Below are 21173 nucleotides of genomic sequence, written 5' to 3' on the forward strand. Positions count from 1 at the left end.
ATACCAAACGAAAATTTTAGGTCAGATTCGGAAGGGGATCTTTCATCTTCATAACTTAAGAAGAAATCCAATATCAATAGGACAATTGAGAAGTGAAGCTCATACAATTGTATTTATAGACAATTTGCAGAGGTCACTAAAGAATCATTGATAACAGCAAAAGAAGAAAATGTAGGTACAGTGTATTTATGTACTAGCAATTCTGCTTTCTCTATTCACTTAGCTTCCACAACAACAAATACCGCATTATGGTACCATAGACTTGGGCATGAGTGAGTATTAAAATAATGTATTGTTCTATAATGGTCATTTTAGATTTAGATGTTTAGGTAGTTTAATTTTCGTCATTCGTTTCTATTTTAGAAACTTTCTAATTTCTCTATTTAAGGAGATCATATCTCCTTTGTTATATATCGAATTGTTTGAACATGGTATGAGAGCATGAGCCATCTTGGGTCTGACTCCCTCACGGGAGGCCTCAAGGTTTTTAAGAGAAAAACAGTTTAAACTTTTTTAGGGGTCGGAATTCGAAGTAGATTTTTCTGAAGGCAAGAATTCATTATTTTGGATCTGTTTTTCGGTGGTATTTTCCTTTGCGGATTTTCTTGAAAGGAATTCATGAAAAGAGGTTCAAGGGTTTTTTGGTGTTGTTTCTTCCTGTGCAAAGAGTTTGTTTTTGATCCGCGCATGTTCTCGAGGCATCATTTTTTTGCTATCTATTTCTAAGATCCACGTCGGGCATCCCTTTTGTTTGATTTTCGCAGCGACCGCATGTTTTATTTCCCGCAGCAATGCGATTGGTTTTTTAGCTCATCGAAATTTTCTGGGGTTGATTTTCTGCGTGTTTACTGGGTTTTGTGCGATCTGTGTTGACTAGGTTGAAAGCACTAGAATACTAAGAGGGGGGGTGAATCAGTATTCCCACAAATTTAAAAACTAACTTTCTTCTAACTTTAATCTACACAGGGATATCAAACTTCATTCAACAAACTTAACTAATATGAAACAGCAAATGTAGAATAAACATGAAGAACACAACCACAAGACAAACACCGGATTTTATACATGGAAAACCCAAATGGGAAAAACCACGGAGAGTGTTAACTCTCAAGAGAATATAACTAGTTATATAGAGTTTACAATAGGGGTGGCTCACTGTCGGACTGCTCACTGCAAAGATACAAAGGAACGGCTCACTGCAACAAAAAAGAATGAATTGAAACGATTGCATCTCCAAATGCATGGGATCAATTCTCAGATTAAGCTGAGATTACAATTCACAAACCTTATAGCAGATCCGGTTAGAAATCTCTGTATAATTGTCCTGCAGTAGGTCCAGTGAAGGACTACTGCAACATTGTCTGCCTTTACTGTCTGCAACTCACACTTTACACACTGTTACCTTCACTGCTAACTCTCTTTTGCATATCACATGAACTTTCTTAATCTCCTTCCACACACACCTTCACATCATACTTTCATATCACCCTTCTCATGCTACTACCAGATGGCACAAATACAAAATAGTGTGTCCAACAAGCCCAACACGTTATCAAGACAATTATGTCGGCCTCCACAAGATCGCTACACGCTTCCTACACGATTTTTCTCCACAAAAAATCGTGGCAGGGTTTTGCTTGATGTTTTCCTCAAAAACCAGGGAGTAATGTTTTGTCACGTGATGTCTGGTGTTTTGGCACATGAAGTTTTTTTGGTGGGTTTTGTTCGATATTTTCCTCAAAAATCATTTCTGGGTTTCAATCGATTTTTCTCCTCATAAAACGTGTTTGGTTTTGATTGATTTTTGTCCTCAAAAATCCTGTTTCAGCTATAATTCACGAAGTTCACGTGGAATTTTGGTTTGGGTTTTTCTAATTTTGTCATGAAAAGAATTATCTGTAAGGGTTTATATTTTATTCCTCAAAAAATATGACGAGTGTTTCCTGTTTTTACTGTTTTGTTTCCAAAAAAATGATGATTTGTAACTTCAATTTTCAGGGTTTGAAGGTTTTTTCCACAAAAATCATGGTTTGTTGTTGTTTGTTTTGCATTGCACTTGGAGTTACTAGGGCAAACATCTGCAAACATGGTATCTTGCAATATGTTTTGCAGTTGCTAGGAGGAACAGTGCTCATTTGCAAAAAAATTTGCGGTTTTTGACAAAATTGTGTCTGTTGTTCTTTGGAGGGTTTGCTGATTTTTCCTCAAAATCGTGGTTTCAGGTTTTTGTTGGTTTCAAATTTGTTATCCAGCTTCAAGTTGAATGGATTCTTGCTCTTGGTCATTAACATTCTACAGATCCAAGGAGGGTCTTAGCAACAACAGAGTATTCTGAAGAGGGGTCTGCCTTCTATGCTTTTGTGACCAAAACACCTGCAAATTATCTTCTGTAGGATATTTAGATCAATGACCATCAAGGGAGGGTATTAAATTATTGTAATGTTTCTATAATGGTCATCTTAGATTTATATGTTTAGGTAGTTTCCTTTTTGTCGTTTGTTTCTATTTTAGAAACTTAGTTTGTAATTTCTCTATTCAAGGAGATCATATCTCCTTTGTTGCCTTATATGCTTTTGTGACCAAAACACCTGCAAATTATCTTCTGTAGGATAGTTAGATCAATGACCATCAAGGGAGGGTATTAAAATATTGTAATGTTTCTATAATGGTCATCTTAGATTTATATGTTTAGGTAATTTCCTTTTTGTCGTTCGTTTCTATTTTAGAAACTTAGTTTGTAATTTCTCTATTCAAGGAGATCATATCTCCTTTGTTATATATCGAGTTATTTGAAATTTTGAACAATGAGAAGGGGATGAGGATTCTCCATTCATGGAATATATTGCGAAGTTTGAAGCAAGTTGATTTGGATTTTCGTAAAAACCGTGTTTATGGAAAACAGAATAGAGTCAGAATTCTCAAAGTTGGGAAGCAAAAGAATATTGAATATTTAGAGCTTGTCCATTCAGATGTATGGGAACTGAATCAGGTATAATCTCTTGGTGGCTTTTAGTATTATGTTGCTTTTATTGATGATGCAACTACAAAAGTTTGGATTTATTTCATTCAAAGAAAATCTGATGTATTTCATACTTGTAAGAAATGGAAGGCTTAGGTTGAGAATATGATAGGAAAAAGATGAACTGTCTCTAATCAAATAATAGACATGAATATTGCAACAAGGAGATTGATAATTACTATTCATACCATGGGATTTGTAGACAAAATGTGGTTTCAAGAACAACACAAGAAAAGGGTTTGTCACAAAGGATGAATAGGAAAATCATGCAGTATGCAAGGAGTATAAGAGTGCATGCAAAATTGCCATTACAATTTTGGGCAGATGTTGTGGATGTTGTCGCTTACTTAATAAAGAGAGGGCCCTAAAGTTCCCTAGATGGTAGTTTTCAAAAGAGGCATGGACAGGTAAAAATGTAAACTACTCATTTCTAAAGACTTTTGGTTGTGAAATATTTGTCCATATTGACATAGAAAACAAAATAAATCTTGAGGCAAAATCCAAGAAGTGTACTTTTTTTTTTTAGCATATGGAGTTAATAATTTTGGTATGTGGTTATGAAAATCAAAAATCATTACGAGTAGAGATGTGATATCCAATTAGAAGGTCACATTAAAAGATTAGTTGCAAAGAAAGAAATAGGAAAAGGTAAATACAAAATATACTGTGCTTGATGAAATCCCAACAAATGTAGTTCCAAAGGTGCTAGAAAACAAAATATTCAACAACCAAAACAACACCAAGTACCTCAAACTCCTCCAAGAAGATTTACCAAGTTAAATAGATGCCACGAACGACTCTCCTTCATTGTATTATGTATTGATGACTAATTTTGGTGAAACCAAGAAATTTTGAAGAACAAATGCAAGTAGAAACTAAAAAGAAGTGGTAGCAAAGCATGAAAGAGCGGATGAACTCTTTGATACAAAACCAAACTTGGGACTTGGTTAAGTTGCCTAAAGGTAAATAAGCATTGTAGAAAAAAATGGGTTTACAAGACAAAGGAAGAAGATAGAGGAAAAAGGAGATATAATGCAAGACTTGTTATAAATGGTTTTGTGGAGAACAAAGGTATAGATTTTAATGAAAAAACTTCTCCTAAAGTTAAAACGACTTCAATTAGAACTATTTTAAGTCTAGGGGTGGTAGAAGATTTGCATCCTGACCAACTAGATGTAAAGACAACTTTTTTCTGTGGGGATTTGGAGGAAGAGATTTATATGCAACAGCCATAGGGGTATGAGGTCATAGGGAAGGAGAACTCAATATGTAAGATGAAGAACAGCTTGTGTGGCGTAAAGCAAGCTTTGAGGCAATGGTATCTGTAATTTGACAATTTTAAGGCAGAACAAGGTTATAGTAGATGTCATTCTGACCATTGTGTTTATTTCAAGAGACTAGCTAATGACAACTATATTATCTTTCTATTGTATGTAGATGGCATGCCTGTCGTAGGGCCTAACATGCAGGATATAAATGTAGTCAAAAGAAAATTAGCTAATTCATTTGCAATGAGGGATTCGGGTATTGCAAAGTAAGTCATGTGTAGGAGAATAACAAGAGATAGGAAAAATTGGACATTAACGTTGTTTCAAACTAAGTACATAGAAAAGTTGTTGAAAACATTTCAAATATAAGATTCAAAACCAATTAGTACACCTTTCCCTAGCCGCTTCAAATTGACTAAGGAAATGTGTCCCAAAACACAAGAGGAGATGGACTACATATCAAGAGTTCCATACTCTTCGGCAATTGGAAGCTTCATGTATGCCATGGTGTGTAGAAGGCCATATATTCCATATACAATGGGAGTTGTGAGCAGGTATACGAACAATCTTACAAAAGACGATTCTAATGCAGTAAAAATGGATTTTAAGTATTTGGGAGGTACTACTACTCTAGCATTATGTTTTGGAAGTTCCAAATCTACTCTACAAGGATATGTCGATTGAGATTTGGTAGGTGATATCGATAGCAAGAGGATTACCACAAAGTATGTTTTTACTAAAGGTCAAACTTCGAGATTAGAAAAGGTTGTTACACTTTGAAGAATAGAAGCAGAATATGTTGTTGCTATGAAGGCTAGTAAAGAAATGATTTGGTTACAAAGGTTTATGGAGGAATTGGGAAAGCGGCAAGAGAATAACAAGTTGTACAGTTAGTTAGAATACCATTCATCTTGTAAAGAACTCAACCCTCAATTCTAAGACTAAGCACATACAGCTCAAGTACCATTTCATACAATCAATTTTAGAAGATGGGCAATTGAAGTTCGAAAAAATACACACTAGCCAAAATCTTGTAGATATGTTAACGAAGGCGATAAGTCAAGCGAAACTGATTTCTTTAATAAAGGTGGTAAATCGGGAGAAACTAATTTCTTGCTCAGCATCTATTGACCTTAGAGGATAATGGTGCAAATCAAAAACTTTGCAAGTCCAAAGTTGGAGCCTCATCTAGTGGTGCAATAGCGGTAGAGTTTTTGTAATCAATCTCAAGTGGGAGATTGTTGATTACAAAGCCTGATCTTATTGGTTTTGGATCAAATTTCAATGTAGACGATCGCAAGGATCTAACGATTGAGATTATGTTAGTATTCTATTGCCCTAGAAAGAAAATCCCTTTATGTGAAGTCATTATATTACAATATTATATTGTATCTAGAGATTGTGATAGAACGAAGAGGAAATTATAGGAAGGACTCGCTATTTCTCGTTAAATATAGCCCATATTGGGTGAACCAGGTATATCTATGTATTTGTATTTTGTGTTATCTTTAAATTTTATTTCTACATTCGTTTTATTGTATATTGCTTTGCGATCTTATTCCTCACAGTCACTACTATTGGGGATGCAATATGGTTGCTAATACATTCCCCATCATCAATGTAGATAAATGTCCTTTCCAATAAGTTTAGAGATGATCATGACAAATAAGCCTTGAGGCATGCATTGGCAAAAGTTTCCACTCATTCGACACAAATCAATATTCCCAACTTTTCATCTCCCCCAAGATTTTAGCACGGGTAAATTAGTCATGGTTTCCAATGGGCAGTGAATTGGTATGAGAGCCTTAATTTGATCAAGATTTTCCCCACATGATTGTTTGAGCCTTTGTACAAGTAGCTCTTTCTACTTGTGTCTCTTTTCATTTAACCCCCAACTCCATTCCATTTATTAAAAGCATTCTTGATTTTGTCTCTATTCTGAAAGTATTCTCTATACAAGTTTCATTGTTTTCTTTGTGCAGATTTTGTTGATTGTTAATTCTGCCATGAAGACAAAGAAAGAAATAAATTATATTAACGTCCATATGTGACCAAAAGTAGGTCAATCAAATTTGAGAGTGGTCAATATACAATAGAAAATTCTAAGAGAATATACCAGAGAGGCCCACAAACGAGAAAGAACAAAATCAAAAATTACAATACAACTGTGGTTCACTAACACATTTAGTTAAGAAACCAACAAAAAATAGCAAAGTAGGGGGAACAAAATCCCCAAAGAGCATAAGATTAAAAGTACTAGAGAGATACGACACAAGTTTCATCAATATATCTATCTGGGACTAAAAATGGAGTCAAAGATGTCATCATCAATCACAATGGAAGGACCAAAACAAGATTTAATAGTGTTCATTGGAGAGAGTCTAATTCCAGAAAATTGAGTTGGGAGATTCTATTAGGAAGCAAGGCACCCCTCAAGTATCACACTAATATCCAACATCAATGTAACCCTTTTTTGTCATTAAGATGCTTGTACTATGAATTTATCCTTGTTATTGTAACCACGTTGTTTAGGGAAAACCAAATGGGGCACTAGAGTAAAGTGATAAGTTGTGAGAAACATCATCTCACAAGTCTATTTGCATCTATGCATGAAGTAGAAAAATCCAAAGGTCATTAGAGTTAATCTAGTGGATGCACATAAAAGAGGTGATCAACTTGGGGACTCTAGGATCCCTTGAGACTCTCAAAGTCATTTTCCTCAAAGATGTATATCAATACTCCAAGGTTGCTAGTTATATATGGAAGGAAAAGAAGCACATGTTTGTGAGTTTTAATAGGAGCAAACACAAAATTTCGACCCAAGGATGAGGAAAACACATTCTGGAATTGGTTGCAAAACTCAATTTAAGCTATCAATTTACTAAAAAAAAAAATACATAGAAAAATACAAATGCAGAGAATATTTAAGTTAAAAATATAAAGCAAATTACTATATATTAAAACTGATGAATATATATTTAGACATTAAATTTTTGTGGGTAGAAAGTTGAGATATAGACAACTATAATCAATATTATATTTTTTATTCCATATACATATATATATATATATATATATATATATATATATATATATATATATATATATATATATATATATATATATATATAACCAAGTTATTGGTTTAGGAAAGAAATAAGTGAGCCAGGGAGGATTTTTCATTCAATATGGTTCTTCGTTCCCATGATAAGAATGATGTTAGAACAACCTGTAACGGATGACCTGTTAAGGGGTCTTGCACTTTGGTGCATTGTTTGCATGGGATAAATTTGGAGTTGGGATTATCTGGGTATGTCTAAAGAAGAAAACTTTTAAAATCGTAAATAAATACATATTTGCAGCCTAAACAAGGAATTAAGTTCAAAATACCACTTAACATGCATACAATAAACAAAACAACTATAAAAATTAAAAATACTATGAATGATGCTCAATATGGGCTCTGTGAAACTGAGGAGATATTCAACAAAATCCCACCAAATGTCATCTAAGATTGTTTTCTTAACCTTTTCTGCCCTTGTAGTGCTATATTGCCTCCATACATACCAATTTGGGTTGATGACTATGTTAGAAAGTGCCTCACAAACCTTCACAAGTCATCTCAACACAATTGACAAAAATGTGTTGGAGCCAAAATGGATCTTGCCAACCTATTCGAAAATCAAAATTTAAAAAAAAATTACAAAAATTAAAACAAAATTAAAAACTTTACTAAACTAAAATATATTGAACTTACCTTCAGTAGCTCCAATTTCAAGAATGTTCTAGCTATGCCTTGTAATATATGTTGGTTGGAGATCTCTTCATCCTTAGCATACACCTATTTGATCCAATCAAATTTGGTATCAATTTTTTGTCCATAAGGTTGACAGATTGGACAACATAAGGTGTCCAAAAAAATATGTGAACAAGGCTCCTCAACCAATAACCCAATTGCTCTACAATTTTTGGTATTATCTTTTATAACTTGCACAAAATTTCAAGGGCCAAATTCCTCAATGGCTGGACAAAGAATGTTTGAAACACATGCACCACCTTTCACCTCCCCTTCACAATCCACTATTCTCAAAAACATTGTCTCTTTAGGGGGCACTATAATTACATTGACAAATGGCTAATATCTTGCATCTTTTCATCAATCGAAAACAATGGGCACCCTTGTTTCAGCCCAAGAATCCCTTGTGGGCTTCAATGTCTCCTCTATGACTTTCAACTCTTTTCCTAATAAGGTGCTACATGCCTTCTCAAAATCTGAGCCCTTGTACCCCTTTGGAGCCTCCATAATTGCTCTCACCATTTGTTGTCAATGTGATGAGCAAATACAACTGAATGTCAATACATTCACATAGAGACATCTAGCTGTGTTGATCAATAATCTCTTCAGACTCGTTTTGAAATGCCATTTCCAGCTATCACTTTAACCTCTTATATATAAAGACCACAAGTTGTTCTTCAAGTGCGGACAAAATTGGGTGGCTCTCTAAAGGTTAATGATTAGAAGGCAGTGGAGAGGATTTCAATCCTCAAACTTCAACGAGAGATTTCATTTGCGAAAAAAAATGTAAGAAAAAAAAAACCAAAAACTTGAAAAATCCTCGTGTAGAAATATTCCTCTACAATCTCCTTGGCAACAAATGAACTCTTGCAAATGCATAGGAATAGAAAACCAACCAATTTGAAACTCTCACCAATCAATCTTCAACCATATTCATGCAATGGCAAGCAAAAAAATGTCCACAGATAAATAATATTTTTGTTTTTCATTCACAATATGAAAAACGAATTTGCTTTTGTCTTTAAGATGTCTTGAATACCGTGTTTCAGAGTTTGGGAGGGCAAATTTTCCTTCTGGTCCGAATTAGAAGTTGAAAATAAGTTAAATTAAAAAGGCAGCAAAATCACTGTCTAGGCAATTAGCAGGACCCAAGGTGGCACCAACGGCAGGCCAAACCCACACCAGTGAAAAATAATTGGATGATTTATTTACGAATATACAACGTATATAAAGAGAATTACAAGACAGTGTTCTAAAAAGAACGAACCGTTAAACTACAGCTTCAACCTGAAGCTAAAAAGCTAAAAACGCTTAAAAAAGTTAAATAGCTAAAAACGCTTAAAAAGCTAACCATTATTGAAAAGACAAACTAAAAAAGGACAACTAAGTCGACAACTAAGATGACCATTATTGAAAAGACATAATATTATTTTAATAGCCAGGGGACTTTACCCAACAGACCAGTAACATAGCAACTAATGCCTTTAAAGGATATGCTGACAGATACTTCTGCCTGCATAAAATGTAGATCAAATTCTATAAAATAATCTATAGTTTTCTGTACTTATGCCATATTTAAATAAAAAATACAACATTTACAAACACATATCTTTCCCAATTTCCTCCACAAAAACATCTACATGAATAGCAGAAACATACGCAGGACATGTTCTGCTTTTCTTGCGATCTGTACCAAATAAATAATCTTCAAACGACTGTGTAAGCATATTCTGTACCTGTTGACAACAAATTAGAAATCAGGCCCAGATATCCTACCAAACCTCATCCATAAAGAAATAAATCTAGGAAATGCAAGTTGCATAATTTATTGCTGCTAACAAATGGGAGTTCCCCTAGATGTGCTAAAACCTAGAAAATATAAATTTCTAAAAGCAAGACTAGAAAAATAAGAAACAAAAGACATACTTCATTATTACCAACTTTGCTGACCCTTTCACAAACTGGATGAAAACTTTCCCAGAACTTGCTCAAAACATTTTTCCAGTCAATAGACCCCGTTGAGACATCATCTAACTGACATTACAATAGAAATCACCACAACAATAAACATTAGCCAGACTTCATGGGAACCAGAATTTAATCAGAAATTCAAATAAGATATCAAACGTACCAATACAGGAATATTCAGAAATTTTAAACATAGAATAAGGTTTCTTGAAATAGAAAAAGTAGTGTAATGAATCATGATTTAAGAATATAGTGGAAGAAAAATGCATAGGATAAGAAATCTGAAAGAATCTAGAAGCAGAGTTACAAGCAAATGGATACAGAATCAGATTCCTATGTACAGATCCCCTAATACACATATGTTAGATATCATATGGAAAAGGCATTTGGTTGTTCTGCCTAGATGAGACACTTGGTTCAATATTTTATCATCATGAAATGACACTTCTAAACGATATAAATTACTCATTTATTTCTAAATTTGTAACCAGTTCCTTTGAAGTATTACAGAGAAGCATTGACCTTTATGGCACTTACACAAATCATACTTGGGCTCTAAGACAAGCTACTTGTATTGATTTCTTTCCAGAACAACCATGACAAGTAGTTATCACTCTGGCTTGAAATTTTGCACCTACTTCCAATGTTTTATTATCATTTATCCTCCAAGCTTTGAAATGTACATCAAGTTCATTTTCCAGTCATCATAGGTCTGCTTCAAACAGTTCAACATTTGCAGCAGACAGTATTCTTCTCTCACTGAGTTCGGCAATCATATACTTACCAATGCAAGAACAATCCTTGAAGTAAAAATAATAATGAATAATCCTAAGTTTCAATCAGCAGACATTATCCATATGCATGCAATATAGCTCACAACTAACGAGTATTTCAGAGGTTAAAATCAAATGACAGCAGAAGAAATGGACATCAAAAATGAACCATTACTTATTGTCCACCAGTGAACGAAAGTATAAAAAGCAACTACTAGGCATAGATGAGACACTATGGAAATAATTGAACAGAGCCCATACAATAATAATGATCATATAGACCTAAGAAAGGTTTGATGGGTGCACAGGTAGGGGTATGGAACACATGGTGCAAACCCACAAAGCTCCGGTATGTGGATCCAGAGGTATGGTTAATTATATAATTGCACTGAAACATATTAAATTTAGCAATGATCGTGGACATTTAAAGTACAAAATACATAATATTAAACATCAATGCACATTTTTTATGACTAAATGAAAATATTTACTCCATGCTAAAACTCCAAACATATATATTATATATATCAAAAATAATAGAACATGTAGACTACGGCATGACTTTGTTTACAAATCCTTAGAAAATACGCATTTTACCTTTTACACTACATTTAAAAATTAAATAAATAAATAAACTTAGGTTTAATGAATTAAGATGCTATGTGTCTTCAGATGTGAAATGCAACCCAGATTTGCAATGTGTTCCAGATACAACAATGTAAAATTGGGTACATCTCACCAAGTGCAGCTGAAAGTTGTCTATGCATGCACACCCATGTAAATTGACTCTAAGAAAAACTGACAAGTGTAGCTACAGAGTCGCACAATAATGTTGTTGTAAACTAGAATATGCAAATTATTTGAACAACGTCAAGAATTAGGAAAACACTGAAACCAATTTTCCTTGGGATTTCTCTCCTAGGTAATGAAAAGTTGAACAACTCAAACTCCCCAAAAAGGGTTTCATCAAAATGAACCAAGAATACATAAATGAGCCTCTTCAGCCTCTTTCAGAAACCCTTCAAGGGAACTTTCTAAAAATTATATTTAAAATTCACTTTTTGAATAATAAACCATTTTACTCCATAAAAGTGACTTTATTTTATTTTTACTTTTCTAGCACTTTAGCAGCTTGAAATTCACCTCAATAAATAATTAATATAAGTTGTCCTTTAATTCACCTTTTGACTAATTAAATATTAATTATTTAATATTTTCATTAATTTTCATACATCTGCCCAAATTTGCAAAAAATGTAAAATTTACCCAAAAGTGAATTTTGAATGCCCAAGATATTTTGAAGCTCACTAGTGATCCAATAAAAAAAAATTGATACTTCCCAAAAATAGAATATTTCTCCAAGGAATATGGAATGCACCTAGAATGACAAAACTAGCCCTGAAAAGCACCAATGGACTCACCTTGATCTCCCGAATGTAAGTTAAGTAGCTGAACAACTTCCTACACTAACCTTGAGAGGAGGGTGATGCAAAAACTTTTATAGATCGTTACAGTAGTTACAAAAACTTAACAGAAATAATCAAAATATCGTGCATACCACAACACAACAACACATTGATTTACATGGGGAAAACCCTTTCGAGAGAAAAACACCACTCCAAAAGCAGCTCAATATATTATTCAACAATCAATAACAGATTACAATATACTTGCAGAGCAAGCTCTTCACAGGAGTACCACTAATCAAAGACTCAAAGGTAACTTAATCGCCATAAGACTCTTACACACAACCTCTATCTCACGCACCTCATATATAGGAGATACAATACAAGAAACCGTCAAACAGTATTACAAAACCATGGGCTAAAACCACCCAATAAGGTGTAGCCGACCTTATCTCCCTTCTAGATGCCCTATGACGTGTTAAAACACACATCAACATGTGTCCCTCCTTTTTACAGCTCATTTGTGTTCGATACATTTTATATTTCTTATTTCAGGAGTACAAACTTTCGGAGGCCATAACTTGAGAACGTTGTGTCCTATTGACGAACCGTTTGAAGCACCGCAAAGCTCGTGAAATGCTTTATTGCCTCAAATGCCACTTATGCCCACTTTTCAAGACATTTCGGGTCCTCTAAAGACCTCAAAATTAAATTTAAACCTTTCATTACACCCCTCCAAAACAGAAACTTTAATATCTTCAAAGCTAGTTGTGATCTTGCGATGTAACTTTACCGAAATATTTATCTAGCCAAAATGAAAACTTACTATAAATAGTAACCTCATGTAAATGCAAGGTTGAGACACCATTTTTCCCAACATTCTCCCACTTGTCGAAAACCTTGCAAGAGAAAAGGAAGTATCAACACAACAAATCAATTGCTAGGGGTCATGAGGCCCATAGACTCCAAACACCATATGAACTTCTTTGTGCTCACAGCCTTAGTTAAAGCATCTGCAACATTCATCAAAGTTTCTACTTTAACCAGCTTCACCCTGCCATCTTCGACCATATCTTTGACAAAATGATACTAAACATCAATATGTTTGGTTTGGGCATGAAATGTCGGATTCTTAGCTAGGCAAATCGCACTCTGACTATCACAATAAGCTGTTATTGTACCTGTGTTTTATTTCAATATCTGAACACAGTCTCTTAAGCCAAATGGCTTCTTTAAAAGCATGAGTAGCTGCCATATACTCTTCTCTGTAGTGGACAAAGCAACCACAGTCTGTCGCTTACTCATCCAACTAAGTGCACCACCAAATAAAGTAAACACATAAGCACAAGTGAATCTTCTGCTATCAATATCACCTGCCCAATCTAAATCCACATAACCATGAATATCAAGGGAAGTCATATCTCCAACCAAATTACCATCATAACACAAAGAATACTTTGAGGTACCTTTCAAATATCTGAAGTCCCTTTTGACTGCATCCCAATGAACTCTATCAGGATTAGACATATATCTGGAAAGAACTCCCACTGCTTGGGCAATGTTTGGTCTAGTACAGACCATGGCATACATCAAACTTCCAATTGCACTCTGATAAGGCACTCTGCTCATGTCTTCCATATCCGATGGGGATGTAGGACAATCTAAAGCAGATAATTTTGTTCCAATTGTGAAGGGAACACATAATGGTCTACAATCCTACATGTTGAACCTCTGTAATACTGAATTCACATATTTACTCTGGCCTAGCCATAGCTTTTTGTTCACTCTATCTCTTCTAATTTCCATCCCAAAAATGTCCTTTGCAGCACCAAGATCTTTCATTTCAAATTTAGCAGCGAGCTGAGACTTTAGTTTTGAAATCATACCTTTCCCTTTACCAATGAATAACATATCATCAACATACAATGCAATGTACAAGAAATGATCACCATCAGATTTATAATAAACACGGTTATCTGATTTAGAACGCTCAAATCCCAAACTCAACACGTATGTATCAAATTTTTGGTACCACATCCTAGGACTCTATTTGAGGCCATACAAAGATTTCTTTAATTTACAAACCAAATTACTTTTACCTTTCACCACATAGTGCTCTGGTTGTTTCATATAAATATCCTCCTCCAAATCTCCATGAAGGAAAGCAGTTTTCACATCCATTTGTTCAACTTCTAAATCATAAGCAGCAGCAATAGAAAGCAAAAATATAATGGATGTCATTTTTGCAACAGGAGAAAATATCTCACCATAATCAATACCCTCAACCTGAGAGTAGCCTTTTGCAACCAACCTTGCTTTATACTTCTCAATGCTTCCATCTGAACCAATCTTTTTTTCTTGAACACCCATTTGCAACCAACAGGCTTTCGTCCTTCAGGCAATGGTACAAGATCTCATGTATCATTCTTTTTCAAAGGTGTCATTTATTCTTCCATAGCAATCTTCCAGGATTCTGCATCATTCATACCTAATGCCTCTTCTACAGATCTAGGTTCATCCATATTAGTATTCAAAGCAAAAATACATCTCCAATCATCAGGTGAATACCTTTCAGGTGGTTGTCTATGTCTTGTAGACCATCGAACAAGCTGAGTTGGAGGTTCTTCCTCCTCTTCTAAAGATTCAGAGCTAGATTAGCTCTCCTCAACTTCATGCCTATCAAGTGGTCTCGATTCAACTCTTTTAGGCGTACAAGGGAATTGAATCACATCTTTTTGTTTAGTCTGTTTTGTTTGCAATGTAACAAAAGGAGACTTAATTTCTCTAAAAATAACACTTCTACTATAAATTACCTTTCGTGCAACAGGGTCCCAAAGCTTGTACCCTTTCACACCATAACTGTAACCGATGAAGATGCATTTCACAGCCTTGTTCTCCAACTTTGTTCGCTTCTCCTTTGGCACATATGCATATGCCTCGCAACCAAAAACTCTTAAGATGTCTCAATGAAGGCTTGTGACCTGACCATGCTTCCATAGACGTTTTATCAACAAGAGCTGATGTAGGAGACCTGTTAATCAGGTAGCAAGCAATGGCAACAGCTTCAGCCCAAAACTTTTGTTCTAGACCAGCACCACTCAGCATACTCCTAGCCTTCTCCATCAATGTCATGTTCATTCTTTCTGCAACTCCATTCTGTTGTGGAGAATACGGAGTTGTCTTCTGTCTGTAAATGCCACAGCCTTTACAGAATCTATCAAAATAATTAGAGCGAAATTCACCGCCATTATCAGTCCAACATTTAATTTTCTTTCCAGTCTGCAACTCAACCCATTTGATGCATTTTATAATCGTATCTTGCTCAACATTTAGGTTCTTTAAGGGAATTCAAGTAGCTATTAACTTGTCAAGTTTTTGCCAAGTCTGAGTCAAACTTGATGTGCAGAGTTTTACAAGCCCACGTTTCTGAACCACGATACAACCAACAGACTAACTAAATAAGTGTACAATATCGCAAACAATCCATAATCTTACCAGCCAAGATTAATATACAAACAAGTCAGTCAACCAAAGATGAATATTAAGTATCAACAATTCTACAGTATTTTCAAACAACAAACTTAACATTAAATATATCTTCCATCTACACATTTTCCACATATTCCAAATGCTTGTAATTTATCAGACACTTGATTTTAATTTCTCAGTACAAAGTGCATATCCAAACACTTTTCTTCATATACAACAATAGTTTTTAATACCATAAAGTTCATTTGTATTTAGTATAATCATTGAAATTAATAATAAGAAAGACTATTCATATGCTCCACAAAAGTGCATACCTGACTTTCCATGTAAGCTGTGAAGCTGTAGTTAATGATTTCTGGGAAGAAATGGGAAAGAAATTTGGAGACCTGCACAAGACATTCTCATAATGAAAAGTTTGGGAGAATCACATATTTGCAAAATAAATTAAAAACACATTACGAGAAATGTTTGTAGTCACTGTAACCATTATATAATCAAAGCAAGCTTTCAATAGATAGTAAAAGCATTCTCAACTATCAAGTTTCGGACAGAAAGAATGCATTTAGCAGTTATATATAAGAGATATAATTAATATCACATACTAGAGTCATTCTAGAGACATCATAAAAATTCATTTTACCAAAAATTGAGAAACAATCTCTACAAAAAGTTAGCACAGTAATTATCAGCTTAAAAATCATTATCTGCACTGTAGCTAACAATATAAAACCAAAGGAATGGTATATAAATGCTTGGTAGCATTTTGAAAAACAAGGGAGATGTTAATGATAATTCTAAGATCATAAAAGAAAGAGACAATCTATAAGTCTTTGACAAGCAACTAGACTATGAAAGGCATATCGCTCATACAGCAAACTATATTACAATGCATAGAAATTTTATTTTCTGCATTGTAATTCCAACCAATAGAAACATAAGAGGAAGAATTTATCAAGTTTTTAAATATTTGAAGACTTGGTATTGTATGAATTCGTAATGGACTGTTATGGCTATGTTTTCCACACTTATAACACAAACACAGATGGATCTGTGTCAGATCCCTGGATTGAGAATAGTCTGCAGACATTTAAAAAAACTTATACAACAAAAAAAAATACATATGGTAAGCAAGACAAACCATAGGATGTGTCCTGCAATATTTGATGACCAAGGTCACCAGTATCATCCAAACAGCAGCAGTGACTCTTGCTGAAGACTTCATGCTCACATACAGCGTATAAAATACAAATAAGAATCTCTAATTGCCTACTAAGAAAGTGATGCACACCTACCCAAGAATGCAGGACCATGTAATTGGACAAAGGATTATGGTTCCCATCATATCTTCCCAAGAGCACAATGGTCAGCACCCATCTCATTCATCATTTCTTACTGTCTGCAGATGGGACTCAACAGCCTGTGACTCCCCACAACATTGTAATATCCTTAGCTACCAAATAATACCTTTGAAACCATGACAGTACTATAAGCGGGCATTACAACTCCAATCTCCCTTACAAGAAAATACCTCTTATACTCTCCAACAAAAATAATCAGAAATTTTCCATATAACTTAGAAAACAAAATAATTATCATTACTAAAATTCCTATGTTACATGGCATTTCTAGGTTGGAGATAGTATGACACATGTTAGGGATGGCAGTGCCAACAGACTACTTTTTCAATGTCATAATGTGTGTCTGTGTCTGTGTCTGTGTCTGTGACTGCACACATGTATGTAGCTGTACATGAAATCAAGATCCAAATTTAGACTTCCACATAATACATCAAACTTGAGATCAGAGCAGAAAGAGCTTCAAGCTCAACATAAATAAGACCAAAAAGCGTCTCAACTTTTTTATGTAAGATTTGTGGTTCTTGTCATAAAATAAGAACACATTGCTACAGAACCAGTTAAATTATGTTCATGTTTTCAATGATTTCAAATGGAGTAAATCCTACCTAAATTGCATATCTTTAATGTACTAGACTTTCGAATCAATCTCCAGAGTATACACCACGAAACATATTTAATAGCTTCCAAATTTCAATATGATCTTATATACATGTCTTTCACCTCACTTGTCCTCTTTCATTGCATGTTCTACAGCTTCAAATATTCGTAGAAAAATCAACAACAAATCTTTGAAGGATTAATAGTACAGATTTGTTGCCATGTAATACAATTTTGGACATCAATTTACTAGCAACTGATACTCCATTTTTCATCCATTTTTCACCATTTCCTTCCTTAGTGTTTCTCAATGAAGTTGAGTTAGACATGTCATCTTTACCCTCGCCAGCAAAACTCTTTAACTTCCAGAGGAGAGAAAACAAGATGTCACAAACGTAAGTGTATAGTTTTTTTCAGAGTAGAATACAAGTTCCAATAACACAAAAGGAGAGCAGAGGTACATGAAAAGGATTAAAAAGATGCAAAAGAAAGAACTCCATCACTTAAAAAAAAAATTAGAAATCTCATATTTCAATAGAGATTGTTTCCCTTTTCAAATTAAAAAAAGAGTGTGGGAACTACATTAGATCAATTTAGTGTCTTTTAACTTTGAAAAGTCATTGTTCCAATGACTTGGAATGTCAAGGTTATGCCTACAGACACCTATAGAAGGGCCTACATAAGTTCGACTCTGTTCACAGGACAGATTGGAGTAACCCTGAGACCGTAAATTGTAGGAGCTAGCTGTTATATATTATTCAGCTTACAGCAAACATAGATATTTTCCCTAAGTACATTTATCTTTGCAACACCTTTAAAGCAAAAGATAGATCAAATACCATGAGTTTGGATGAAAACATCAACATGGCAGTAAAACGTTATTGATATAAACCAAGATTTCAATTTACCCAAAATTTCAATATAGGAAATCAGTACAGCTCGTCAATGATAAATTAAAAATGGCTGCAGAACGTATGATAATAAAACACATACATATCAGCCAAATAATTAGACGAACGTCAATTACACATTAGGCATTCGAATAGAGTATGATCTGTCATAAATTTCAATGACTCACAAATAATAAGTGATCTTTGCATGAGATTCATTTAAATACTGTAGATAGATCCTTGATATTTTGTGCTAAGAACATGCAGAAGATTAACCAATCCATGATAAGAATAATACTTATAAAAGAAAACACCAAACAGATATAGTAGATTTAAGGATGCTACAAATTTTTTAAAAAAAAATTGAACCTAATGCCCTGTCATGTCAAAGTCTTATGAAATTGTCTGACTCGAGATTAAGAATTCTCACAATTTGCAGTACAAAGGTGTGAGAACAAAGTCAAAATAGTTATCTTTTAAGGAACATAAATGGAACAGTCAACCATACAGAGATTTACCATTCGACCACGAAATTCAGGGAAGATTCGCCGACTGCTAATCGTTATATATTCTCGAGCCTGCAGTGTAACATTAAAATTAAATAAAGCATCAGAAATGGGAAGAAAAACAGCAAATAGTCAAGTTATTTTTAGCACAGAAACACATTTTCACATTACTGCAACCTCCAATCATGAAAAATGTTGCACCTAAATCAACCAAAAAATGGGGAAACCATTCGATCATCCAATGATGGAAAATTTAATTCTATTGCACCTAATTTAGTATAATTACACCTTTGGCATGTAAGAAACTATTTCCAGTTCCACTGAAGTCACAAAGTTGCACAGGTTACAGGTATGGTCCTCCCAAACCTTGAATGTGCAGGGTGGAAGAATTGCATCATACAAAAATGTTTTACACGCACACATGTTATCCAACTTCCATTGTGGAGGATTCCTGCAACACCACACTGGTGGTTCAAGCCTCTCTTTTATTTTTACACAATAATCATTAAACACTCCACTCCACACTTCTGCCTGTGAATTTCACAAGTCCCACAAATAAGCATTTTTATAAGGGAAAAATAAGCAGTAATAACAGCAATTTCCTTTAACCTCGGAAGTGATTCTTAGACTCTTTAGAGTCACATATGCAGGTTGTGGCATTCAAAGATTTTCCTTAAAACGGGCAACTTTCCCCAATGTTTGACTCAAACTTGTGTCAAGTTTCATACTTAAATTTGTTGTTTCCCCAAATGTACACCATTTTTAAACCTTGTCCCATTTGCTTTGTCTTGTGTATGGTTGTCATCTTTGTGTCTTTTTCTGAATATTCACAAAGTCACTGAATAAAGCTTTTGAAGGCATTCCGCATTGCTGAGAAAGTAGCTGTAGGATATGATTGAACATTTTTGCTAAGTTTAGCGACCAATTAAAACTAGGAAAAATAGCTAAAGCATGAGGTTGGGGGTGTACTTGTGTTAAGGGAATCAAGCTTAGTTTTGAAAGCTCAAAATCCTATTCTTAGGGCCACACCTTTATGAAGAAGATAGAGTTTCAGACAAAAAGGTCAAACTTAGATTGTACATCTATGTGAGAAATGATTTTGATTTCAAAAGCCAAATTGTATTGTTAGGTGCACCCCTACAAGGGAAAGACGATAGTGAATGGTAGGATTGAAATCATACATAAATGTCTGCATTTATATGAAGGAAATAGGTTTTCAAAACAAAATTCACAAACTAGATTGTGAAGTGTGCACCTCAATAAGAGGTTATTTCAAAATTAGAAAGTTGATAAACCCAATTAACCTGAGTGCACCTGAGGGGAAGTCGAGAATCCAATAAAGAGGTGTGCACAACTGATAAAGGCGCGTTCAAGTTTCGAAATAAATACACTCAAAGCATAAATCCATCCAAATGAATGATTAAAAAATTAAAATTTTCTAAATCTTGTTCCGAAGAGCTCACTTCCACATATAAGAATCTATGAAGACATGTGCAGACCTGATCAACGGAAATCAAAATGTATTTTGTTTCTTGTGCTGCAACCTTCTCAAAAGGATTTTTTAAATGGATTTGCCGTTCACAAGGGCACACTCAATAAAATACAAACAAAATTTGAAATCCAAAAAGACAATGCTATGGTGCACAACTCATATAAGACTTTTGCTTCCATTTTTCAAATTACAATTTTGTGTTGTGAAGTTTGCACCTAACAGCACAACATTCAAATAAGTCTCATAGTGAGGTGTACAGCTAGAAGGGTGAAATTCAAAGCACGTGATTTCTGCATAGAGAGGTGTGCCCAAGTTAAGAAGAGTTAAGTTTCAAAGTGCTTCAAAGTGCCTAAATATAATTTTCTTAATAAGTGTGCACTTTGTCATGGAGGTAGTTGATTTCAAAGGCATGGTCAAACCTGCACACTCAACAGGAGGAAAATGCAAATATGAAAGTCAAATATGTATGCTATAGTTAGTTGCACTCCAATATAAGATATATACAGTGTGGTGCAATAACCTATATAGGGGTGCACTTATATATACTGATTGCAAAATTGTGTTGAAATCAAAACACCATTCACAAGTGCAAACAAATGCAAAGGCAAAAT

The 21173-nt window shown here is 34.4% G+C and overlaps 1 protein-coding gene across 2 annotated transcripts in view; it reads right to left on the reverse strand.

The window, feature by feature from the left end:
* LOC131049755 (uncharacterized) overlaps nucleotides 1–21173 on the reverse strand; it is a 262789-nt gene that overhangs the window by 127058 nt on the left and 114558 nt on the right. For both annotated transcript variants that reach the window (XM_057983819.2, XM_057983818.2), the window contains exons 13-16: nucleotides 19083–19142; nucleotides 16034–16105; nucleotides 10010–10117; nucleotides 9743–9819 (exon numbers count right to left, since the gene is read on the reverse strand). In XM_057983819.2, the coding sequence (XP_057839802.1) occupies nucleotides 9743–9819; nucleotides 10010–10117; nucleotides 16034–16105; nucleotides 19083–19142 (317 nt within the window). The remainder of the gene's footprint in view (nucleotides 1–9742; nucleotides 9820–10009; nucleotides 10118–16033; nucleotides 16106–19082; nucleotides 19143–21173) is intronic.

This window comes from Cryptomeria japonica, chromosome 2 (assembly GCF_030272615.1).
Source record: "Cryptomeria japonica chromosome 2, Sugi_1.0, whole genome shotgun sequence".
Classification (NCBI taxonomy): Eukaryota; Viridiplantae; Streptophyta; class Pinopsida; order Cupressales; family Cupressaceae; genus Cryptomeria; species Cryptomeria japonica.